Genomic DNA, 21,081 nt, shown 5'->3' on the forward strand with positions numbered 1-21,081 from the left:
GAATAAAGGAATTACAATTTTATTTGTTTATTCACTTTTAGATTTAGATAATTTGGTTGTGGAAGAAAAGAGTGCAAGGTTGAAGATCTCTATCGAAATTGAAAACAAAATTGAGTGCTTCCAATAGATTTCTGGGGGCATTAAATGCATGATGAAGTTGATAGATATGAAATTGTCAAAGACGACATGGAAACATGGAGAGTGACAAAGTTTGTATACAGGGAGGTGAAGTGATAACGTTGGACCATCAAAAAGGCAAAAACCTTAAAGTGGTCGGCACGCTACGCTTTAATCTGCGAAAAGGAAAAGATTTTGGGTGGCAGTGGTCGGCCAAGAAAAGCAAAGGGCCGCCAGCAGCACGGCGGCAGGAGCGTATATGTGCACGGAACGCCCAGCGGAGACGCTCCACCCGGCCTGCTTTTCAAAAAGGTGAAAGCTTTAGCTTAGGCCCCACTGTTTTCAGTGCCACCAATGCCTAATTGCTGACTGATTGATTGATGCCACCACCACCTCGTGTCATTTTTAAAAGTGAGAAATATATACTCCATAATAATTAATTCATATGGTTCTCCCAGAGGTTGAAATCTCAACCCTCCACGTCCCGACTAAACAGAATATTTGAAAATGTGTAAATCATGACAATTCAGTGGTTTAGTAAACAAGGCCAAATGACAATACGTGCAATGGATCTATCATAATTCCTATATTATCGTTGTCGAGATTCGAACCTCGTTAAACTAATAAAGCAAATAAATTAATCAGCTGAATTATGACCAAGAGTTACGTTATGCTAATATTATAGTAGAGATAGATGCTTTACAAGTAGAGTTATAGGTGGTCTAATGGTACCCGGGTTTAATTTTCATTTAGAAGATTATGTGTTCGAGCCTCAATAGAGGCGTTATTGGTTCTTTGTGTTTCAATAGGTTGAGAAAGTATATAAACAGATGCTACAATGTAATAGAGCCAGTAACTTTCAAAAAGAAAAACAAGTAGAGTTATAGGTCTTTTTGCCTTTTTTTTTTTTTTTCCAATTTGTTAAATGATCAGAAAATAGTGTTACTCATCTTAGTCAGACATTTTTCTTAACGTAATGTATGATGTGGTTTGACACTCAAAATATTAGTATTATGCAACACTATTTTATTGTATTTGATTATTATATAAACTCTTATTAGTTCATGATGAAGTCAGCTAATAAGCTAATTTGATTAATATAAAAATATAATCCAAAAATAGAAAATAATATTTTCTTTTTTACTTAATAAAGGGTTAAGAAAGAACAAAAATTGTCTTGGTCAAGTGATTAAAGCATGACTTTTATATTTGAAGACCATGAGTTTGGTTTTTGCCAGCACTTTAACCCTCTTAATTGAGCCCATCCATCATACAGTAATTTGTGAGCTGTTACACAATAGCAAAATTTACCCAACACATTTCTCTTGCCATAAAAAAAAAAAAAAAAAAAAAAAAAAAAAGGAATATAATTTCTAAAAGTCTTATATCATATGAATAAATTATATAATAATTTTGGGTAGCAACTAGCAACATAACATATGATAGTCAGTGGGGTGGGGTGGGGATTTATAGAATCTTTCATCATCAACTAACTAATGATAATTGACAAAATTATTATGCAATGAATATAGGATGGCATACACACTTCAACAATCCTAAAGCAACCAAAATGTCTCAAGTCTCAACATAACATTATGTTATCTTAATTGTCTTCTTGTCTTGCTCTATACTAATGCCACCTTCCATAATGCAAGTTCATTGTATATCTAACACCTTTTCAAACTGCACTTTCTTCTGGAAACTCATCATAAGTCACAAAAACATTATGGTAGCTCAGAACAAGTTTTTTTTTTTTTTTTTTTTTTTTTTTTTTGAGTGACAATAGGAACCTGCAGTCATTACCCGAGGATATTCATTGGGTAAACCCCGTCTTGTGATCTTATCTAGCAAAGGACCACAATGAGGTAAACCAGCCCAGATTGCCCATAGCGGACTGGCCCAAACCAACAGGGCCAATAAGTCACTCTCGATGGGAGTCGACCTTGTAACCTTCTGGTTATCAAGTCAACAGTTTGACCAACTTGAAGCTGCCATTGACAGTTAAGAGTTCAATAATATGTATCAAATTCTCAAAAATCGAACCATATATAGACATCCCAACAGGCTACAGCTCATACAAAAGTGCAGTTGAAAACTAGCATTCATTTTACACTGATTCTGAGATTTGGGAAGATGAGAACTTCAAGTAGTTAGTTAGTTACCCTTTAGTGCAGCAATGAGTAGCACGATAAATACAGGGGAAACGAGAAAGATGATGTAGGGGAGAACTTGACTGAGTGTGCCTTCATCAACCTCGGCTTCTTTAAGAGGGTAGTCAGCTTTGTCCTCGACAAATGCATCAAAGTAATTTTGATAGCCCGTGGCCTTTGGAGATTTGGTCGAGCCTCTAACCTTCATCATTTCCATGGCCTGCCATCAACCAAGCCAAAACATTAGTTTCCCTTCACCATTCCACTTAGTTTAACCAAATAAATTGTTTTTATAAGATCAACAAGCCAGGCCATTAACCAGCTTGGTTGGCGTGAGTGGCCATGCTCTCTTGTCCCTTAAGAGAAGTCGGGAGTTCGAACCCCCTCAAACCAATCTGGTCAGCACTTTGCCGGGTTTGCCCCTTAATTGGGCTGGCCCAGTGCGAATGGGGATTAGTATGAATATGGTACGGGCTTAAAGGTGTCTCCTACAGTTAGAGCATGCTCAGGACACCTCGTGGTCTAACCCAAAAAAACAAGGCCAGGCCAGCATCCAACTATTAGTTTTGTTTTTACGTGTTGCATTTGCATCGTTTTACTATCTTTGGAGATTTGATTAGTTTAATTACCTGGAAGCTGAATGCAAATTGCTTTGCTTTCTTGCTCACTTGAAAGTTCGGGTGTGACTGAAGTTTCTCATACATGTTTCGAGCTTCGTTTCGCCTGTAGACATTTTGTTGGTTACGATTTCTTTAACTACTGAAAAATAAAGATAGGTTACGACACGCCAAAGAAGAAGACAAGAGAAAGGATCATTATTATGCACATGCCTTTGGAGTGAGTCTTGGCAAATAGACCATTGCAAAGCAGCAAGTCCGTAAAGTTCAGTCTACAAAAAAGGAAGAAAATATTAATTCTTTTTCTTTGGCCGCTTCCCCCTCAGTGTTTCAAGAATAGATACAAAATAGTTATACCTGGAATGACAGTTGATCCATTACTTTTTCATAAAATGGAATCGCTTCTCTTAGCTTCCCAAGTTCCATCAATGAATCGCCATCATTTAATGCCTAAGCACAACAGCGCTATAACTAAGAAGTAAGTTGTATGTTATGACTCTTAATCCCGAGAAGAATGAGACACAATTCACGCATATCATCATGTTAATAACACCAGTTCATCACTTTGAAGAAGGCTTCAAAGCTTTTTGCCAACTCAATTCAAAAGGTAGCTTTCTTATCGTAGTTCAAGATTTGTTTTCAGTATAAGGCGGCAAGTGAAGTAATTAATTGTTATATACTTATATTATATGCTCAAGGAAAAGAAAAGCAATTGAAAATAGTCAAAATACCTTCTGACACTCAAGTTTAAGTTTCGGGTCAATAACTAAGCCTTTTTTGGCCTTGTAGGCAGCAAGAAGCTGTCTCGATCGTGCCTCTTTGGCTGCTTTCTCTTCTGGTGTTTCAAGTGCCTCACCGGGATTAAGAGTTCTTCCACCACCAAACTATGCACAAAACAAAAAATAAATGTGTAAAGAAACAATTAAACGTATAACCAGGTTGAGATCAAGTTTTTTAACTTTAAAGACACTAAAAGGTTTAATCTTTTATAATAATTTCATTTTTCCAGTCCAAACAAAAACTCGGGCATATCATCAAACGAAGGATAAACCCTTTCAACCGTGCAAGTCTGATCTTGCAGCACTGAAATTTGTCAATAATAATTCATTTTATAAAGAATGAGGTCCATAGACAACTTACGGTTTTAGATATGTTGCTAGGTCTAGGGAAAACACCCCACGTGGAAACCTTTGGCTTGTAGACATCCATTTCTTCCTCCAAAACAGGTTTAGGCTTTGTTGACGCTGCATCTCCAAACTTGCTAGTATCCCCAACTATTATTTCTACTTCTGGCAAGTCGTCTTCGGGGAAAGGGTCCGATAGTGGAACTAGCCCGGCAGGCAGTCGCTTGCCATCCTTCTTATCAGAAAAATTAAGCCCCATAAAATCTATACTCGAAACTGTGAATTCTTCCTTTTTACTTTCTTTCATTTTGGGTAAACTATTCCCAGGCCCTTTGTCATTAAGTCCTACAAACAAATGCAAGTATACCCTTCAGTTCTGGAAAACTACAGTTTCATAGGATATAAAAATCAAGAGGATACTGCAACACAAAAGTATGTATACACAACCTTAAAAAATTAAACTATGTATAAATGTACACAATTAACTAAATGTAGAGCATTAAGGAAACACTTTTTCCCAGAAATTTCTTGAAACATCTAGAACCATATAATTTTGCAAAAAAAAAAAAAAAGTCATTCAGAAAATACCTGGTATTTTCTCACTGCCTTGTAAACCTGTACCACTACCCATAACTTCTTTGTTCTTCCTATACTCCTTTGCTCTCTCGAGTGCAAGTTTGGCTGCAGAAGGCAACTCCTGTTCCTCACTAACATTACCTTCCTCCTCTGACCCACCACCTTGCTTTTCTGTTTCTGCAGATTCCGGAACTGGGTTTTGAACAATCTTTGGAATGGGGTTGGTTTGAACTTCTTTCTTGTAGGCCTTGGCTTTGGCAAATGCGAGTTTTACAGGATCAACTTTCTCAGATTCTGGAGTCTCCTCTTCTGAAATGAGTGATGACGATTCCAAAGAAGCTGAGATGTTTAGTCATGAATTTCAGGGTTTTGAAGTGTAGAGTTGTTGGATAGAGGTCAGAGTTATGAACGAATGTTGCTGTATCTAATTCGTTTTCTGGTCCTAGATAACAGTTCTTTGGTTCCCTTCACATTTATGTATAAATAATAACACTGTTTTAACAATAGAATCAATCTCTTTGTCATTAAAGTCCTACAAACAAATGCACTTCACACCCTTCAGTTATGAAAAACTAAATGTCCATAGGATTCCAAAAACTTCAAGAATGCTGCAAGTTTAATCAAGAGGATTTTTTTTGGGTGACGAGCAAAACCCGTAGCCACTGCCCGAGGGTAAACCCCGCCTTATGGCTCAAACCAAGAAGGCCCATTTATGCTGGAAATTGAACTTATAACCTTGTTGTTAACAAGTAAACCGTCTGATCAACTTGGTTGAGGTTTTCCCTACTCAAGAGGATATTGAAATCACAAAAGTATGTATACTGCAGACACAACCTCAAAAAATGATACAGTACTATGTATGAACTACACGATTAACTAAATGCAGAGTGTAAAGGCAGAAACTTTTTCACTAGAAATTGCTTGAAAGCATCTAGAATCATATAAATTTGCAATAATAAACCAAACAAAATTAGAAAAAAGTAGAATTCATCACAGAAAATACCTGGTTTTTTCTGAATGCCTGGTAAACCAGACCTACTGCCCACAGTTTCTGTGTTCTTATACTCATTGGCTCTCTGGAAAGCGAGTTTGACCGCAGAAGGCAGCTCCTGTTTCTCGCTAACATTAGCTTCATCCTTCGACCCATCAATTTGCTCTTGAGTTTCTGCAGATTCTGGAACTGGGTTTCGAACAGTCTTCGGAATGGGTTTGGTTTGGATTTCTTTCTTGTACGCCTTGGCTTTGGCAAACGCAAGCTTTATACGATCGAATTTTTCGGATTCTGGAGGCTCTTCTTCTGAATTGGGCGATGAGGATTCCAAGGAAGCTGAGATTTTTAGAGCCTTGAACTTCAGTTTCTTGAGGCGTAGCTTAGTTGGATAGAGATCAGAGTTAATTGTCCTGAAAGAAGAGAAAACTGGGGTTTGGGGGACTATCGCCATGGCTCTTTGAATCAATGTTTCTGGTCCCGTGCTAGATAAGCGTTCTTTGGTGATCCTATTTTCAGCCTCATTTTCTTTTCATTTTTGGTCTCTTAATTATAACAAAATAGTAAAGAAAAATAAGGAGTAATAATGTTCGAGATAACTTTAGTCAAATTAGTCCGACTTTGACTTAATAAGTATATTAGATTATAAGTTAATTCTCAGTAAAAACGATTTATTGATATTTTTATAGTCTTTTACTGACTAGGACACATGGAGAAATTTATTCAATACGCACTCTCAGAGTCTTAGGTAATGGTTAAAGTTTTCCCGCATCATTCCAAAAAAAAAAAAAATGTTAATCTAGTCATTACTTAAGGGTGTGCAACTCCTGCCTCATGACCCTAACTGACAAAAAATCACAAAAAAATAAACCAATATAGATTTTGCATAGTTAATCGACTCAAATCAAGAAAGACAATAGAATGGTTCCACGAGAATCAAATTTGAAACATTTTTGTAATTACCAAATCAACAACCTGAGTTCCTGACCAACTTGGGTATTAGTCCATATCTATATCTATCAGGTAGAAACATGTAAAAGTTCTAAAATGTCCACAATTTTTTGCAAAGTGATACAAATACAGCAATTTGGTACACAGATTTGAGATTCTTGTGCATATGATACATAATACATTGATCTCATCAAATCTGAATTTTGAATGCTAAGGCAAAGATACATGTTTACATTAACCGCTAACCGGTATCTGCTGATTGTCAAACAAGGCCGTTATGGCGTTATCCTCTAAAGACTCGAAGAGAATGATTGACACAAGAGAAACCACCATCCACCATAAGGTTCACCCCACTAACATACCTTGCTTCATCACTAGCTAAGAACAGCACAGCATTGGCAACATCCCGGGCGGTCAACTCCACGCCCTGCAAGTTAGCGTTTCGGGCTGCAAACGCCCGAAACCCTTCCCACGCTTCCTCGGTTCTCTCGTCCTCGGGCAAGTGAGCCAGCGCTAAGGGCGTGGCAACGGCGTAAGGGCCCACGCAGTTCACCCGGATCCCGTGTTTCCCCAGCTCTGCAGCCACGTTCTGAGTTAGCCCCAAGACCGCGTGCTTTGAGGCTGTGTATGAGTGCGGTCCAATTCCAGCAATCGCACTCGCAACGCTGCTGATAGACACTATCGAGCCCTTCCCCAGCGGGATCATTACCCGAGCAGCGTGCTTCATCCCCAGGAAAACGCCTTTCACATTCACATCAAGTATCTTCTCGAATACTGACAGCTCAAAGTCCCGGATATCTGGAACAGCCGGCCCTGACAGACCAGCATTGTTCACTATTACGTCGAGCGTGCCAAACTTATCAACTGCAAAGTCCACCGAGCGACTAACATCGTCTTCGAGCGAGACATCACAGTGGACGAAACATATACTGGACTCGCCCCCGAGGGATCTGCAGATTTGCTGACCAAGATCATCTTGAATGTCTGCAACACAAACTTTCGCACCCTGCTTGTGAAATAGACGAACGATGCTCTCCCCTATCCCACTCGCACCCCCAGTCACTAACGCAACTTTCCCGAATAGCCTGAAAAATGAATTTCTATAGTTTTATTGACTCAACAAGTATCTTCATACACAATTGACACCCCCTCTCAACATTTGGCAAAAGAAGTTTAAACTAACAAACACAATAGAAGAATCAGCACATTTCACTTCATACTCAATTGACAAGCAAAATATTAACTAGAGGGACACTCCAAAATATTAAGAATCAAGATTCATCAATAAGAATTAAACTTCTGAATCAAGATTCCTGTTCTTTTTGTGCTATGCCCCAAAATTTCTGGGGAAAAAAAAAGAAGTTGCAACTCTCCCATCTGTCTTTTCTATCTTAATCAATGTTTCTAGCCTGATGTCAAATCTTGTGAGCATCTTTATGGTTCTTTTCCATCTTAATCCAAGTTTCTAGCCTGATTTGCTAGATCTTTTGAGTATCTTTATGATTCAAAAATTGTCCCAGTTGTGTTATGATTACCAAGAATCTGAAACTCAACTTCTGCAGATTGTAAAGCAAGAGGACTATTGGACTAAGAGGGTGTTCTTGATTTGAACCTGTCAGCTATAAGAAACCTAGGTCGGGTTTACCTCGTTGTGATCCTTTGCTGGCTAGGGTCACAAGGCGGGGTTTTAATTAGTGGTTGAGGCTTTGTTAGAGGAAACAATCATGGAAGAAAACCTGCATCTTCAAAACCCAAACTCAGAACAGCCTAACATGAACTGGGGTAAGAAGAAAACAGCCAAAGATTCCACCTTTAATCTCTCCCTTCAGGATAGTAATATGTGGTCTATATTCTACTAAAAGGGGTGTTTTCTTCTTGGTCCTAGAGTATGCATGTTCAAACCACATTAGATCTTTCACTTTAGCTAAATCCCATCTGCGATTCTCAGCAAACAGAGCAGAAACTGAGCTCCCAAGAGTAAAGAGGCCATAAAAACACACACCCAGCTCAAGATCCAAACATGCTTAATTTGAACCAATCAGATTCACATGCGAGATTATATATTTAGCTCAATCAAATGCTCTAATCTGAAGAGAACTGTGTGGAGAAAAGAGGAAAGGCATCTAAAAATGAAGTCTTGAATGTTACCTTTGGCATTGGATAGGAAGAGGAGCTTCAGTACCAGTACTGTCTGCCATTGCTGATAGCAACAGATAAACAGAAAAAACCAAAAATATAGAGGAGTTGTTATACAACTTTTCTTTGGGTGTGGACTGAGGAATAACCCTTAAGTACAAAAGTTATGCATGCAACTAATTAATTTCATTTGGCTTGGACTAAAACTTCACTATGTGTCTTGATTTTATTAGAGGAAGATGAAATAAATAATAAAAACTTTGCACGCATTTTTTTAATGAATCAAAGGGTAACATGTAAGTAGAGAGTAGAAAATGGGATAGAATGCAGAAATACATGTAGTATTTGTTGAGCATACAACCATTAATGTGAAATCCAACTATCAGCTTAGACTTTTAGTTGAGATGTAGCACATGCTTTAATTTAGTATCAGAGCCAGACCAAATGTCATGGGTTCAAACTACGGTCCATGTGTTGCTCGGAATCCGCAATCCAACTATCATCAATAAAATGATATATGCGCATTCCAAGGTAGAAAATGGGGTAGAATGCGGGAATATATATAGTATTATTCTGATTCATTTTTAATCTATCATTTTGAAAGATGATCTATGCACACCCCAAGAGAGTAAAATTCCGTCATGTGTCTTGATTTTGTTAGAGGAAGAGGCAAAAAAAAGTAATAAAAACTGTGGCTCACATTTTCTTCAATGAATAGAAGGATAACATGTAAGCAGAGAGTAGACAATGGAGTAGAATGCAGGAATACATATAGTATTACTCTTTCATTTTTTTTTTATGTACAGAAAATTTATTTTGAACATATTATCTACAAATAGATATGTAATATACTAAAAATGATTATTTATTAACCTCAACTAAGTTATTAGGTTTGATTTGATAATTAGTTAATTACTGTCTTTTTATATTTGAATCGATCAATTATAGATAATATAAATTGATTTTCGAATCACAAAAGAAGATTTACCTAATACTTTGCTCTCAAATATTGATTTTGACTTTTGAGTTTCCCTATGATAACCTATAAACATAAATATATAATTCGCCGATGGGGCGGTAGAAAATTCTTATCGGCCCATGTGTGAGCAAGTGATTGGATTAGGTTTGAGACAAACATGCAAATTTGAAAAGTCATGCGTGTCAGAAACTTGCAAGCTAGAAATGACGTCCAAACTTCAAAGTCTTGGATGATTACAACTATTATTTTATTTATGAGTTAATACCAAAATTATCTTTCACTAGTGGTTTTTCTCAATTTCGTCCTAAACGATTTTGGTGACCTAATATAGTCCCAGACTTTTGTGTTTCGCTCAATTTAGTCATCCGTTTGTTATTCCGTCAAATTGGTGTTAAATAAAGGGACAATTCAATAATATTAATATTGACCTCTCTTTACTTCCAACCTGCGAAGTGAGAAATCTCTCTTTCTTACACGAATTACACCCAGGGTTACTCTCAGACCTATGAATCAAATTTTATATTCGCAGCTTTAGAAGTGATTCTGGGAGTAATTCGTAAAAAAAGAGGAATTTCGCACTTCACATGTCTATGAATAAAGAGATGCCAATATTAAAATTACTGAATTGTCTATTTATTTAACAACAAAGGGACGGAATAACAAATGGGGGACTAAATTGAGCAAAAACACAAAAGTCTGGGACGAAATTGAGTAAAAACACAAAACTCTGGGACTAAATTAAGTCACCAAAGTCGTTTAGGACAAAATTGAGAAAAACTACTATAGTCGAAGACGATTTTGGGTATTAACTCTTTTATTTATTATAAAAAAATCATAATTATTTTAAAATTTGTCAAATTTATTTAAATTATTATTTTACCTAAAACACTACATGTACGTCCACTTCTCACTCTTATTTTTTACTTCTCACAAATTTTAGACATTTTTTTTAGAACCCACACGATAAAAGTATCTTTATCTTTGATTGTCACATCATAGAATATTGATGCCAAATGGTACAAATATAAGCTATAACTACACTACAAAAATTAGTTTATAAGAGTAGATTTGATTCAAATATCATATTTTTATCCAATTTTTAATTGAGAATATGATATATCAACAAACTAAGAACAAATTTTGTGTCAGACCATATAACATGAGATATGTAATACTTTTTATGAATTTATAGAAATATAACATTTTAAATATAAAAAAATTACCCCATCTAACATAAAATCCTCTTACATCATACTTATTCACAAACTAACGGAAGTAATTATATTATTGGACAAAATGACAAACATTACTTCATCCATATCTACTACTCTTTAAAAAATTACACTTCAAATTAATAAAAAATTGTGCACTTAAAAACACAAAAATATGCACTTGAAAGTACAAAAATGTGCATTTAAGCATCAAAATTCTTCACTTGAAGACATAAATATATGTAATTAAAATAATTTATGGTACCAAAAATAGAAGTTATTCAATTTAAGTGTTATTAAAGCAATTGTTTATACAAATCGTTTGTAAATCTCATAATTTCATTAAAAACAATTCACATTAATATTAAAAAGGAAAGTTATTTAACTAAAGTGTTATCGTTTGTTTAACTTTTGAGTAGTTTATGTTCCCTTTGCTCTCCATTTACACAGATCAAACATGGAAGGAACATCCTTTGCCTCTGCTTTTTTCTTTTCTTTTTATTCTCTCTTTTAGCTTTAATTTGGTGATTGATGGTGGATATAATTGGGTGTGAATAAATGAGACCAATACTTTAAACTAGTTCTACATATTTTAAACTAGTTTCTTATTGATTAAAAAGTATATTTTTTTCTTTAACATTAGATTTGAATCTTATATTCAGATCTTAGTGCATTGCATTAAAAACAAAACAAAAAAAAAAATAGTAATAATCTATTAAAAATATATATAGAGGAGTACTATAATAAATATAGTGTACAATGCATGTCATATTGTCATTTGTTATACAATTTTCTTTTTTTAAAGGTATAAGGTAAATTGACATTTATGGTGATGTCAAGATGGTGGATTGGGATTATTACTAATGATGGTAGTGTCCTACCTAATGGTAACGTGGGTTACGTGGCGAATATTGTTAGCAAGTGTAAGCGATGGATTCGAAAAGTTTGGGATATTCGGGTTGTGCATGTATATCGGGAGCTGAACAGAGTGGCAGATTGGTTGGCTAAGAAAGTTCTTGAGTACCCTTGGGGCTTAAGAATGATGCCTTAGTTGGAGACTAATATCCTTGAGCTTCTGAACGATGACTTCATGGATGTGCCTCAACCCCGTGTAGTCAACATAAATACTTAGTCGGGGTTTTCTCCCTCCATTTGAATTATTAAAAACTCCTCTTTTTTTTTTGAGTACTATTGACTCTGCTACAATGTAATATCTGTTAAGGGATGAAAATGCACCACCGCTAACGCCAACCAAGCTGGTTATATATAATTTCAAATCTACATCAGTCTAGTATTTTCTCTTAGTTTACTTTTCTTATGTAATTTGTAAACTATTACACAAGAAATGAAAATTTACCTCATATGCATACGTAATAATATGAGCGTCCATTGTAACCCAAAAAAATTGACATCACTCATTATTCTCTTTTTGTGGTTTTGTTCTCTTTGGCCCTATTATACCGACCAGCCATGGAAGGAACAACCTTAGCCTCTGCTTTTTTCTCTTTCGGCTTTGTCTTTTTGCTCTTTCTTGTGTTTGGTGATTGATGAATGATATAAAGAGATGCTAAAGAGGAAAGCAAATGAATTAGAGCCTAGGGATATCAATTGCAACATGATTTGATGGGATGAAATTTTTACTTTCACTATGAGGTGAGTAAATTGCAAAATATGTCACATTGATCTTTAAGTTCTCTAAAAAATCGTGGATGAACACAAGCAAAAAACCAATGAAAGAACCCTGTAATTTGAAACTAATGTACATGTGTTTGAAGCAGATGAGATGAGTGATCTCGGAAGTAACTTCTTTTTTTTTGTGTTCTGAGTCGGTCCTAACAGTAGGAGACACCTTTAAATCTGTACCATATTCAGATTAATTCCTGTTTGCACAGAGCTTGCCCAATTAAGCCCGTACCAATTTAGGGATGGCAATGTTCTCCGTCTCCAACAGAGATCCCCGATCCCCGCCCCAACGGGGACGGGGATTTAGTAAATTTTCGGGGAACGGGGCGGAGACGGGGAATGTATGTAATTCTCAGACGGAGACGGAAAGTATACTCTCCTCCCCCGCCCCGCCCCGTCCCGTCCCGTTGCCATCCCTACGTACCATACTCAGAAGTAACTTGATTGAGCTTGCAAGAGCTCAAGCTGTGCCAGCAGCTTAGCCACTGTTGGCTTGAGAATTGCATCCCCAGTCTGTGCCAAATCAATCAGCAATGGCTGTGCACATTCCCCATGCTCAACTCTATAAGCCTCAATTCTGAAAACCCTTTCCAGAATCCACAGAGCTTTCTCCTGAGCCTTAATGCTCCCCAATTCCAGAACTTTAACCAAACACTGAACACCCTTTTCCTTCACCAGGTACTTGCACCCAATCTCCCAGGTTTCGTCTTGCACCAGAGTCGATAAGCAGCTCAAGACGGCCTCGTCGGCTTCCCTATCGTGCCCCTCGAGTATCTGGACTAACGGCGTTATGGCACCCGCCTTCACCAAGCAGAACGTGGTTTTGACAGAGCAGTAACCATCATGGAGTTCACAGAAGCCGTCAGTGGAGGAAGGGCCACAGAACCATCTCGGCTTTCTCGGTTTCCTTAGAGACAGTGAGTTTTGTGAGAGCTGTGTCAGGCAAGTGGCTGCTCTAGATTTCGCGGTTATTGAATCCGAGGAGGCGAGGAGCTTGACGAGAACGGGAATGGCGCCTTGATCGGCGGCGAAATGCTGCAGTTTCTTGTCAGAAGGAACGGTGAACCGGATTAGTACTCCTGCAATGCTCTCACCCAGCCTCGTTGCCATTGAAGCTGCAGGGCTCGGGTTCAGGCTGGGGTTCAGGCTCGGGCTCGAATTCATTAACGAAACCAAAGCAGGCAGTAAGTTTGCGGTCACGAGCATGCTCGTGGCCTTCTTGTCGCTCACGGGCAAATTGCTTAGGATTCCAATTGCCACAGCCTTTTCATCAGGTGAGGATGATACCGAAGAAACAATGTTGGCAATTATGCAAATGTGAGTCTCATCCATCTGTTCTGTCAGCTCCCCTTGCATATTCTCTGAGAGCAGACAAATCAAACGTAAAGCCCCGGTTCTGATCTTGGCATTAGTCTCGGTAAGGAAAGGCAACAGCAGCCGGATCGCCCCGTTCTCCTTCATTTTCCTCCTCACTTTCGAAGCACCCGAATTCGAAGCAATACTATTCAGTGCCTCCAGGAGATGGCACTGGATGACAGGACTAGTCAGGTTGAGAAGCGAAAGCATCTGTTGAGCCACATCCGGTTTCACCAACAACCCTTCCGAATGAGCTATTTTCGCCAGAATCGCTGATGCTGGCTCCCGCAGGGTCATCAGGACCGACGTGACAGAGAAAAGGAGCTGCAGAAGAGTAGCCACGATGCCCGAATTCACCAAACGCTGCACGTTCTCGCTCAGACCGGACAGGTTTTGCAGCGCGCTCAAAGCAGATTGCTTGGACTCGAGGTTCCCGGTGCTGAACATTTTCACTAGAGGATGAATTGCCCCATCTTCCCCTAGGGAAGCTCGGTTTTTATCCGTTAGCTCCATTCTTGAAACCGCGGTTGCCATAAGTACCTTACTCATATCAGAACCTGCCAAGCAGGATTAACACCTGTTATCAACTGGGCTATAATGCACATGGGCCAAACTACACTAAAAACTGAATCCAACCAATTAGCTAATCTAATCCATGACCTTATCAACTCATATGTTCTGTCTTATATTTTCAATGTCAGACTCTTAACAACACCAATCCTTACTCACTCAATCAGCTAACATTTCACTTAACCAAATACCAAATGCAATTTATGCTTCTTGGACCAACAAAATGAAGTTCTTGGAAGACCTAAAAGGATACAAAAATGGAGAGGGCAAGAGCCAAGACGCTAACCTTCTTTTAGGTAGTGGACTAAGGGCTTGAAGTAGCCAGCCTCAGCCATGTGGAGAGCATATTGAGTATTGGCAGAAAGGGCATTCAACAACTTCCCGGCATCCCGAGAAGCCGCCTGATCCTCACCGTTGAAAATGGCAACCAGCATAACAATGCAGCCCTGGATCCTCCCTAGTCTTCTCCTAACAGACACGAGCTCCGAGAGAGTCGACAGCAGCCCCACCGCCTCTCGCTGCTCGTCCACGTCCCCCGTCAACGACTTAACCACCGTCGACAGGCACCCAATCTCCGCCATCTTCTCCTGCAAACTATTAAGCTTCGTAAGCACAAGCAAACACGTAACATTACTATCGGGCCGAAGCCTGAAGGGTCAAGTCCAGCACCAGATAGGCAAGTATAAGGAAATAAAGTTAACGTTTGATCATAATTCATAAGGCATAACATCTATGAATCTATGATTACCTTACTGTCATTGTTCTGATTAACTAAAATTCTCAGTGTGTGAATTATAGCCAATCTATTCTCTGCTACACTTGTGCTTAGCCTACTAAACAGGATTGGGATTATATCTTCATTATCAAGAGCTTCTTTAGTAACTCCACCCTCACCAATCAAGACGTTCAACCCGAAAATCGCCTGCTTGAGTTCTTCATCATTGCCATACTTTAGCTGCAAAGCAATACCATCAATATCTAATGTGATCCTATCTTCTTCTTCTTCTTCTTCTTCCACAATTTCCTTGGATGCCAGTTCCAGATCATATGAGAACTCAGACTCTCTCTCAGAACAGAAATTAGACCTGGAATTCATAATCTCTTTGCGCAGAGCCTCCATTTCTGCTCTCCTGGCTATCCCCATATCATGGCTGGCAAACAGCACAAGCCCCAAAGACCTCCCGAGATTCTCTGTCTGGTCATCAATCTGCTTCAGCGGCGAGGAATGGATGTTCAGGTTTTTGGTTAAGGCTTTTGCAGTTTTGAACTCTTGTTCTAGTGATTGAATAGCCTTCTGGATCGTGGGATCACTCGAGAGATTCTTGTCGTCCTGAATTTCGGCCAGAATTGGGCTCAGTTTCTCCACGAAGACTGACAGTTCCGAGGTTGACTCCGTCGTGTTCTCGTCGGTTGACCACCGCTGCTCGGCCTCCGAGGAAATCTCCGACACCGGTTTGCTGTTCTCGTCCATACCCACAATCTCTCTCAAACTAAACAAACAATTCTGCCCACAAACATTACAGAAAAAACTGCGAAGAACAAGCAATTTCTATTTTCTACCCTCCTTCGAGATTAACATAGAAGAAGACAAAGACCTGGCTTTATGTTGTTGTCTTACTTGTGTGTCTTGTGATGGTGTGCTCGCTCCATCTAATTTTATTTGCGTGAATTACAAGGATACTTCGCATATACTCATTAAGATACAACACCAAAATGCCCAGTGGCTCAAATCTTGTCTGCATAGTTATGAAGACTGCAAACTTCGGTTTTGTTGGGTAAATTAATGACACCACCAAACTGGATCCTATTCTAATAGTTACTCCGTATAATGTTAAGTTACATTCAATGTTGTCAGCAGACAGGACCAAATATCGGTGCGCATAACAAATTTGACTATTATGGATATAATTTCTGCACTGCTGCTGCTGAGATTCAAACAGTCTATTATCCTAAATACTACCTACTGAACCATTAAATTAAGTCGGCAACTTGTGATTTACTCTTTACTGTCATATCATTGCTCACGAAAAGTAAAATTTCGTCCCCCCAAAGTCTCACGTCCTAACCTTACATGATAGTGGAAGATAAATCATGATGACTCAACAACTTATAGGTGAGATGATTAGTATCTGGTGTCCACGAAGAACCTTTCACATCTAATTAACTCTCAGACTGTAATTATTAGAGCTCAATCATGTGTACCCACTAAAAACTAACCGAACCGAGTCGCTTTCACAAGAATTGTTTTTTCTATTTGACCGTTTCTTCCTTCCCCAGCTTCCCTCCCATCTTCCTTTTCCTTTTCCTTTGGCCATAAATACAAAAGAAGGAATTAAAGGCCCGCTTTGAATCAGATGCTAAAGAGAGAGAGATGACTCAGTCAGCCGTTTGGTTTCTGCTTTCCCATTGGATCGCTCATCGCTTTCCATGCGCCTCAATATTAATTATTATATATATTTTTTGTTTTTAATAAAACTTTTCCAGATAATCAATGGAGTGTTTGTCTGTTTGCTCATTAAATGCTTACATATTAAGGTATGCATGCTGATGTAATAAATTTACAAACTTTGATATATTTTGATATTCACGGTCGTACATTTGAGGAGTGTATTATATTTTGAACTGGTAAACTCGATTATAAACTAATCAAATAAACACGTCAACATCTGATATTATGTCCATTAATAATTATATTTAACTTTGTTCATATTCATTTTAATACGGAGTATTTGTTTGTGACAGTGACCCTTACTGATGGTCAAAAGTATAAGTTTAGCCTGATTGTACGAGTTTAATTCAATGGTTCAGAATGTAGTATTTGAAATAAGAGATCAAGGTTTTAACATCGACAACTACAGTGTGCGAATTATGTCCAAAATAGGCATATTTTTTGAGCCATTGAGTCACCGTGATTTACATCATCTCAAATGCTCTATCGAGCTGAGGTGTGGGGAGCATTGGGGGTTGGGGATTTAACATTTTGAGAGAAGTATAAGTTTATACTATTGTTTATGGTACGTAATATAACTAGAATGAGAATACATGTTAGAAATATGTTACACTACTAAAGTTTCATAAATTTGTTCGCTCTTTGAGTTGGTGGAGTGCAGTATTTAATTTATAGGTTGGAGTAAGGAACATATGTTAGAAATGTACAGACGATGTTTGTGTGGCTAACGTTTAAGCGTGGTTTAACTTGGTCATGATATGATCTTCAAGACAATAATGACTAATGTGATACTTCTACAATGATGGACAATGCTAACTTGGCTAATGTGATTGTGACCAACCCAAAGGTTAAATTTTCTATATGGGAAGTTGAGAAGGCATAACTTTATAAATAACTGACCAACTTAAATTAAACTTAAATTAAGAATGACTTCAATAAATAACTCCCATAAAAAAAAAATAGAACTTGAAATTATTTGATTATCAAATCAACTATCCGGCCAAATTAACTTGGTAACTTCACTTTGAAAACTACTCCTTATATATTTAAACCACATATATTTCCCTCCGACTAATGAACGACAACCATGTAAGGAAACCTCAATCTCCAAACCTTATCCACGCAAATGACATACACACATAGTTTAAATGACAAAAGTTCTGTCGTGGCAAGGTGGGCGGCACACGGCTTCCTGCATTAACGCTAATAACGTTTACCCCCATATGCCAGAATCAAATTTGCAGCACAATATATACCTAAGCGAAGCACGTGTAGTAAGGAATTATCTAGAAACCTTGACTTCAAAACCACAACAGTCAAGAGTTTCCTAAGAGCATCCACATTAGTTGGGAAGAATATGGGGATAATGTAAGAGTGATCAGGAAAGAGAATGGGGGAGAGGAGAGAAAAAAAAGAAAAAAATAAAAGAGAAAATTGATTTTTTTTTAAAAAAAATAAAAAATAAAATAATGCTGTCAGGCGCGCCTGACGCACCACCGGGAGCGTGCAGTGCACGCGCCCGGCTTTACACTGGCTGTGCGCGAAACGCGCACAGCCATACCTCTTTCTTTTTTTTTTTTCTTTTTTTTTTTTTAAAAAAATTCTGACATTAACTCTAAATTTGCAGAGTGATTCTTTCTCAAATAATTCGCTCCCACATCAGTATTATTTTTGACTGGAGTGATTTATTTCTGAAATATCTCCCTATTCTCCCCTTAGTGTGGATGCTCTAAGACGTTTGACTTCTTGTCATGCGTCCTGTCGGGGTCCTTCCATCTTTCTCGTTAAGAGACCGGTGCATAACGAGAAAGGTCTGAAATGAAAATTATACAGAATGATAGTCGTTTGCTCGTCTGATGCCGCTAATGCAGAAGAAGGTGGAGGAGGAGACAAAGGAATATAACATGGCATTTGGTTGGAGGGATTTTAAATTCCCTTGTCACTTAATTCCCACCTAATTCCAAAGGCCATTAAATTTCGTAGTTTGGTTGGAGGGAATTGCAATTCCATGGAATTGCAATTCCCTCATTTTCATGAAATTAAAATCCCATGTCCCCCTGGGATTTTAATTCATGGGAAAAAAAGATAGTGATGAGTCAAAATTACCCTTTTATTTTTTAATTTAAAATTAATGTCTAACAACAATAATGGACATTTTTGACTTTATACTACTTATTCCTTTTCAATTTCCATGTATACCAAACATTGGAATTGAAATTCCCAGTAATTATATTCCTGTCAACCAAACACTGGAATTTAAATTTCCACTTTATTCCCAATAATTCAACTCCCATGGAATTACAATTCCTTTCCCACATAATTTCCCACCTCCGACCAAATGCCCTGTAAGAGGAGGAAAGTGTAGAGTGGTGGAAGAAGCTAAGGGAATGGGAGAGTGGAGAGAAGAGATAAAGGTGTTGGAGGAGACAATAGACAATTGTTATATCGTGCACCATTGTGCACTCTACAAATTTCTTATTTTGTATGTACTGTATAGTAAAATACACATAAACTCCTAACATAATATATAATTTTACTATAATACATAATACACATAAACTCTTAACATAATACACATGAACTCTTAATATACATAAACTTTTAACGTAATACACATAAACTCTTAACTTAATATACATAAACTCTTAACGTAATACACATAAACTCTTAACTTAATATACATAAACTCTTAACGTAATACACATAAACTCTTAACATAATACACATAAATTCTTAAGATGCTTGTACACTCTGGTGCACGATATAATTTGCCGACAATACAATATAAGAATTAAGAAATGGGAATAACAACAATAGTGGCCCATATCACGCTAGTCTCCAGTAGCCCAAATGAGTCCAATGATCGGTAGGCCCATTTAGAAGACCCAAATATTTTACGATATCACAATTCAACCATTATATTTATATCGTGGACCACGGTATACGTACATCGCGGTCAAAACGGCACGTCGTTGAAGTTAACAGAAAGCGCATATTTGATGTATTAATTATCAATTGACACTACAATGTATCTAAATTGATACTGCCTCACGTATTATTTTATATATTATCAATTGAAACTGCAATTCAATTGAAGTGAAACTGTAGTTGTGTTGACATGAAACTAAAGTATATCTAAACTGACACTGCCTCACGTATTATTTTTATATTAGCAGCTGAAACTACAATTGAATTGAAATGAAACTGTAGGTGTGTTGAAATGAAACTGCAGTGTATATAAAATGAAACTGAATAACATTTCACATTTTTGAATGTATATTGTGTAATGAAACTGTAGTTATATCGAAATGATCATGTAGTTGTGTTTTAATGAAATTATGGTGTATATAAAATAAAATAAAATAACATTTCACATACCAAGACTATGTGGTCTAATGGTACTCGGGTTGGACTTTTATTTGGAATGTTACAAGTTCGAGCCTCAGTGGAGGCGTTATTGGTTCTTTGTGTTTCAGTAGGTTGAGAAGGCAAATTATGCCTTGGACTCGTGTCCACGATGTCGTTTTTCAAAAAAAAAAACGCGTCATTTAATTTAAAAAAAAAACGCGCGTTTTGCCGTTAACGGCGTTTTTTTTTTTGGATTATGAATGTACAGTTATGCCGTTATGAATGTACAATTATGAAATTATGAACACAGAGCTCTAACATTATGAACTTACAATTATGAACATATATAGTGATAAAATTATGACCATGGAGCTTTAAAATTGTGAATATAGAGCTTCGAAGATTATGAATGTACAGTTATGGAGTTATGAATTTACAGTTATAGAGTTATGAATCTACAGTTATGGAGTTATGAATCTACAGTTATGAGATTATGAATATACAGTTATGGAATTATGAATGTACAGTTATTGATCGAATTATGAATAAAGAGCGCTAACATTATGAACTTACAATTATGAACATATAGTGATAAAATTATGAACATAGAACTCTAAAATTGTGAACATAGAGCTTCGAAAATTATGAATGTACAATTATGGAGTTATGAATGTACAGTTATGGAGTTATGAATGTACAGTTATGAAGTTATGAATGTACAGTTATAGAGTTATGAACGTACAGTTATAGAGTTATGAATGTACAGTTATTAATATATAGTAATAAAATTATGAACATATACTCCTATAACGAAGCGGTCTGAAAT

The 21,081-nt window shown here is 37.3% G+C and overlaps 3 protein-coding genes across 6 annotated transcripts; all 3 read right to left on the minus strand.

Moving 5' to 3' along the window:
* Positions 1 to 1,661: 1,661 nt before the first annotated feature.
* On the minus strand, positions 1,662 to 6,090 carry LOC109155969. 2 transcript variants are annotated; one of them, XM_019303706.1, is made up of 9 exons: positions 5,588 to 6,090; positions 4,597 to 4,893; positions 4,025 to 4,353; positions 3,616 to 3,768; positions 3,242 to 3,334; positions 3,098 to 3,156; positions 2,897 to 2,990; positions 2,280 to 2,487; positions 1,662 to 2,105 (listed from the first exon to the last, which is right to left on the minus strand). In XM_019303706.1, exons 1-9 carry the CDS (start codon positions 6,024 to 6,026, stop codon positions 2,083 to 2,085), a joined length of 1,695 nt encoding a protein of 564 aa, XP_019159251.1. In that variant the 5' UTR covers positions 6,027 to 6,090; the 3' UTR covers positions 1,662 to 2,082. The 2 variants fall into 2 exon arrangements, with proteins under 2 accessions (XP_019159251.1, XP_019159250.1); XM_019303705.1 differs by having other exon boundaries at positions 4,597 to 4,923.
* A 515-nt stretch (positions 6,091 to 6,605) lies between these two features.
* Positions 6,606 to 8,795, minus strand: LOC109155970 (xanthoxin dehydrogenase). Its single transcript, XM_019303707.1, has 2 exons — positions 8,672 to 8,795; positions 6,606 to 7,608 (listed from the first exon to the last, which is right to left on the minus strand). Exons 1-2 carry the CDS (start codon positions 8,719 to 8,721, stop codon positions 6,807 to 6,809), a joined length of 852 nt encoding a protein of 283 aa, XP_019159252.1. The 5' UTR covers positions 8,722 to 8,795; the 3' UTR covers positions 6,606 to 6,806.
* Positions 8,796 to 12,547: 3,752 nt separating this feature from the next.
* Positions 12,548 to 16,193, minus strand: LOC109156126 (U-box domain-containing protein 44-like). Of its 3 annotated transcripts, none has more exons than XM_019303966.1 (4): positions 15,207 to 16,193; positions 14,745 to 15,045; positions 12,964 to 14,445; positions 12,548 to 12,644 (listed from the first exon to the last, which is right to left on the minus strand). In XM_019303966.1, coding segments are annotated over exons 1-4 (2,508 nt in total). In that variant the 5' UTR covers positions 15,930 to 16,193; the 3' UTR covers positions 12,548 to 12,642. The 3 variants fall into 3 exon arrangements, with proteins under 3 accessions (XP_019159511.1, XP_019159512.1, XP_019159510.1); XM_019303967.1 differs by having other exon boundaries at positions 12,548 to 12,652; positions 12,962 to 14,445; XM_019303965.1 differs by having other exon boundaries at positions 12,548 to 12,641; positions 12,961 to 14,445.
* Positions 16,194 to 21,081: the final 4,888 nt, after the last annotated feature.

The sequence above is a fragment of the Ipomoea nil genome, unplaced genomic scaffold, assembly GCF_001879475.1.
Source record: "Ipomoea nil cultivar Tokyo-kokei standard unplaced genomic scaffold, Asagao_1.1 scaffold2704, whole genome shotgun sequence".
Taxonomy (NCBI): domain Eukaryota; kingdom Viridiplantae; phylum Streptophyta; class Magnoliopsida; order Solanales; family Convolvulaceae; genus Ipomoea; species Ipomoea nil.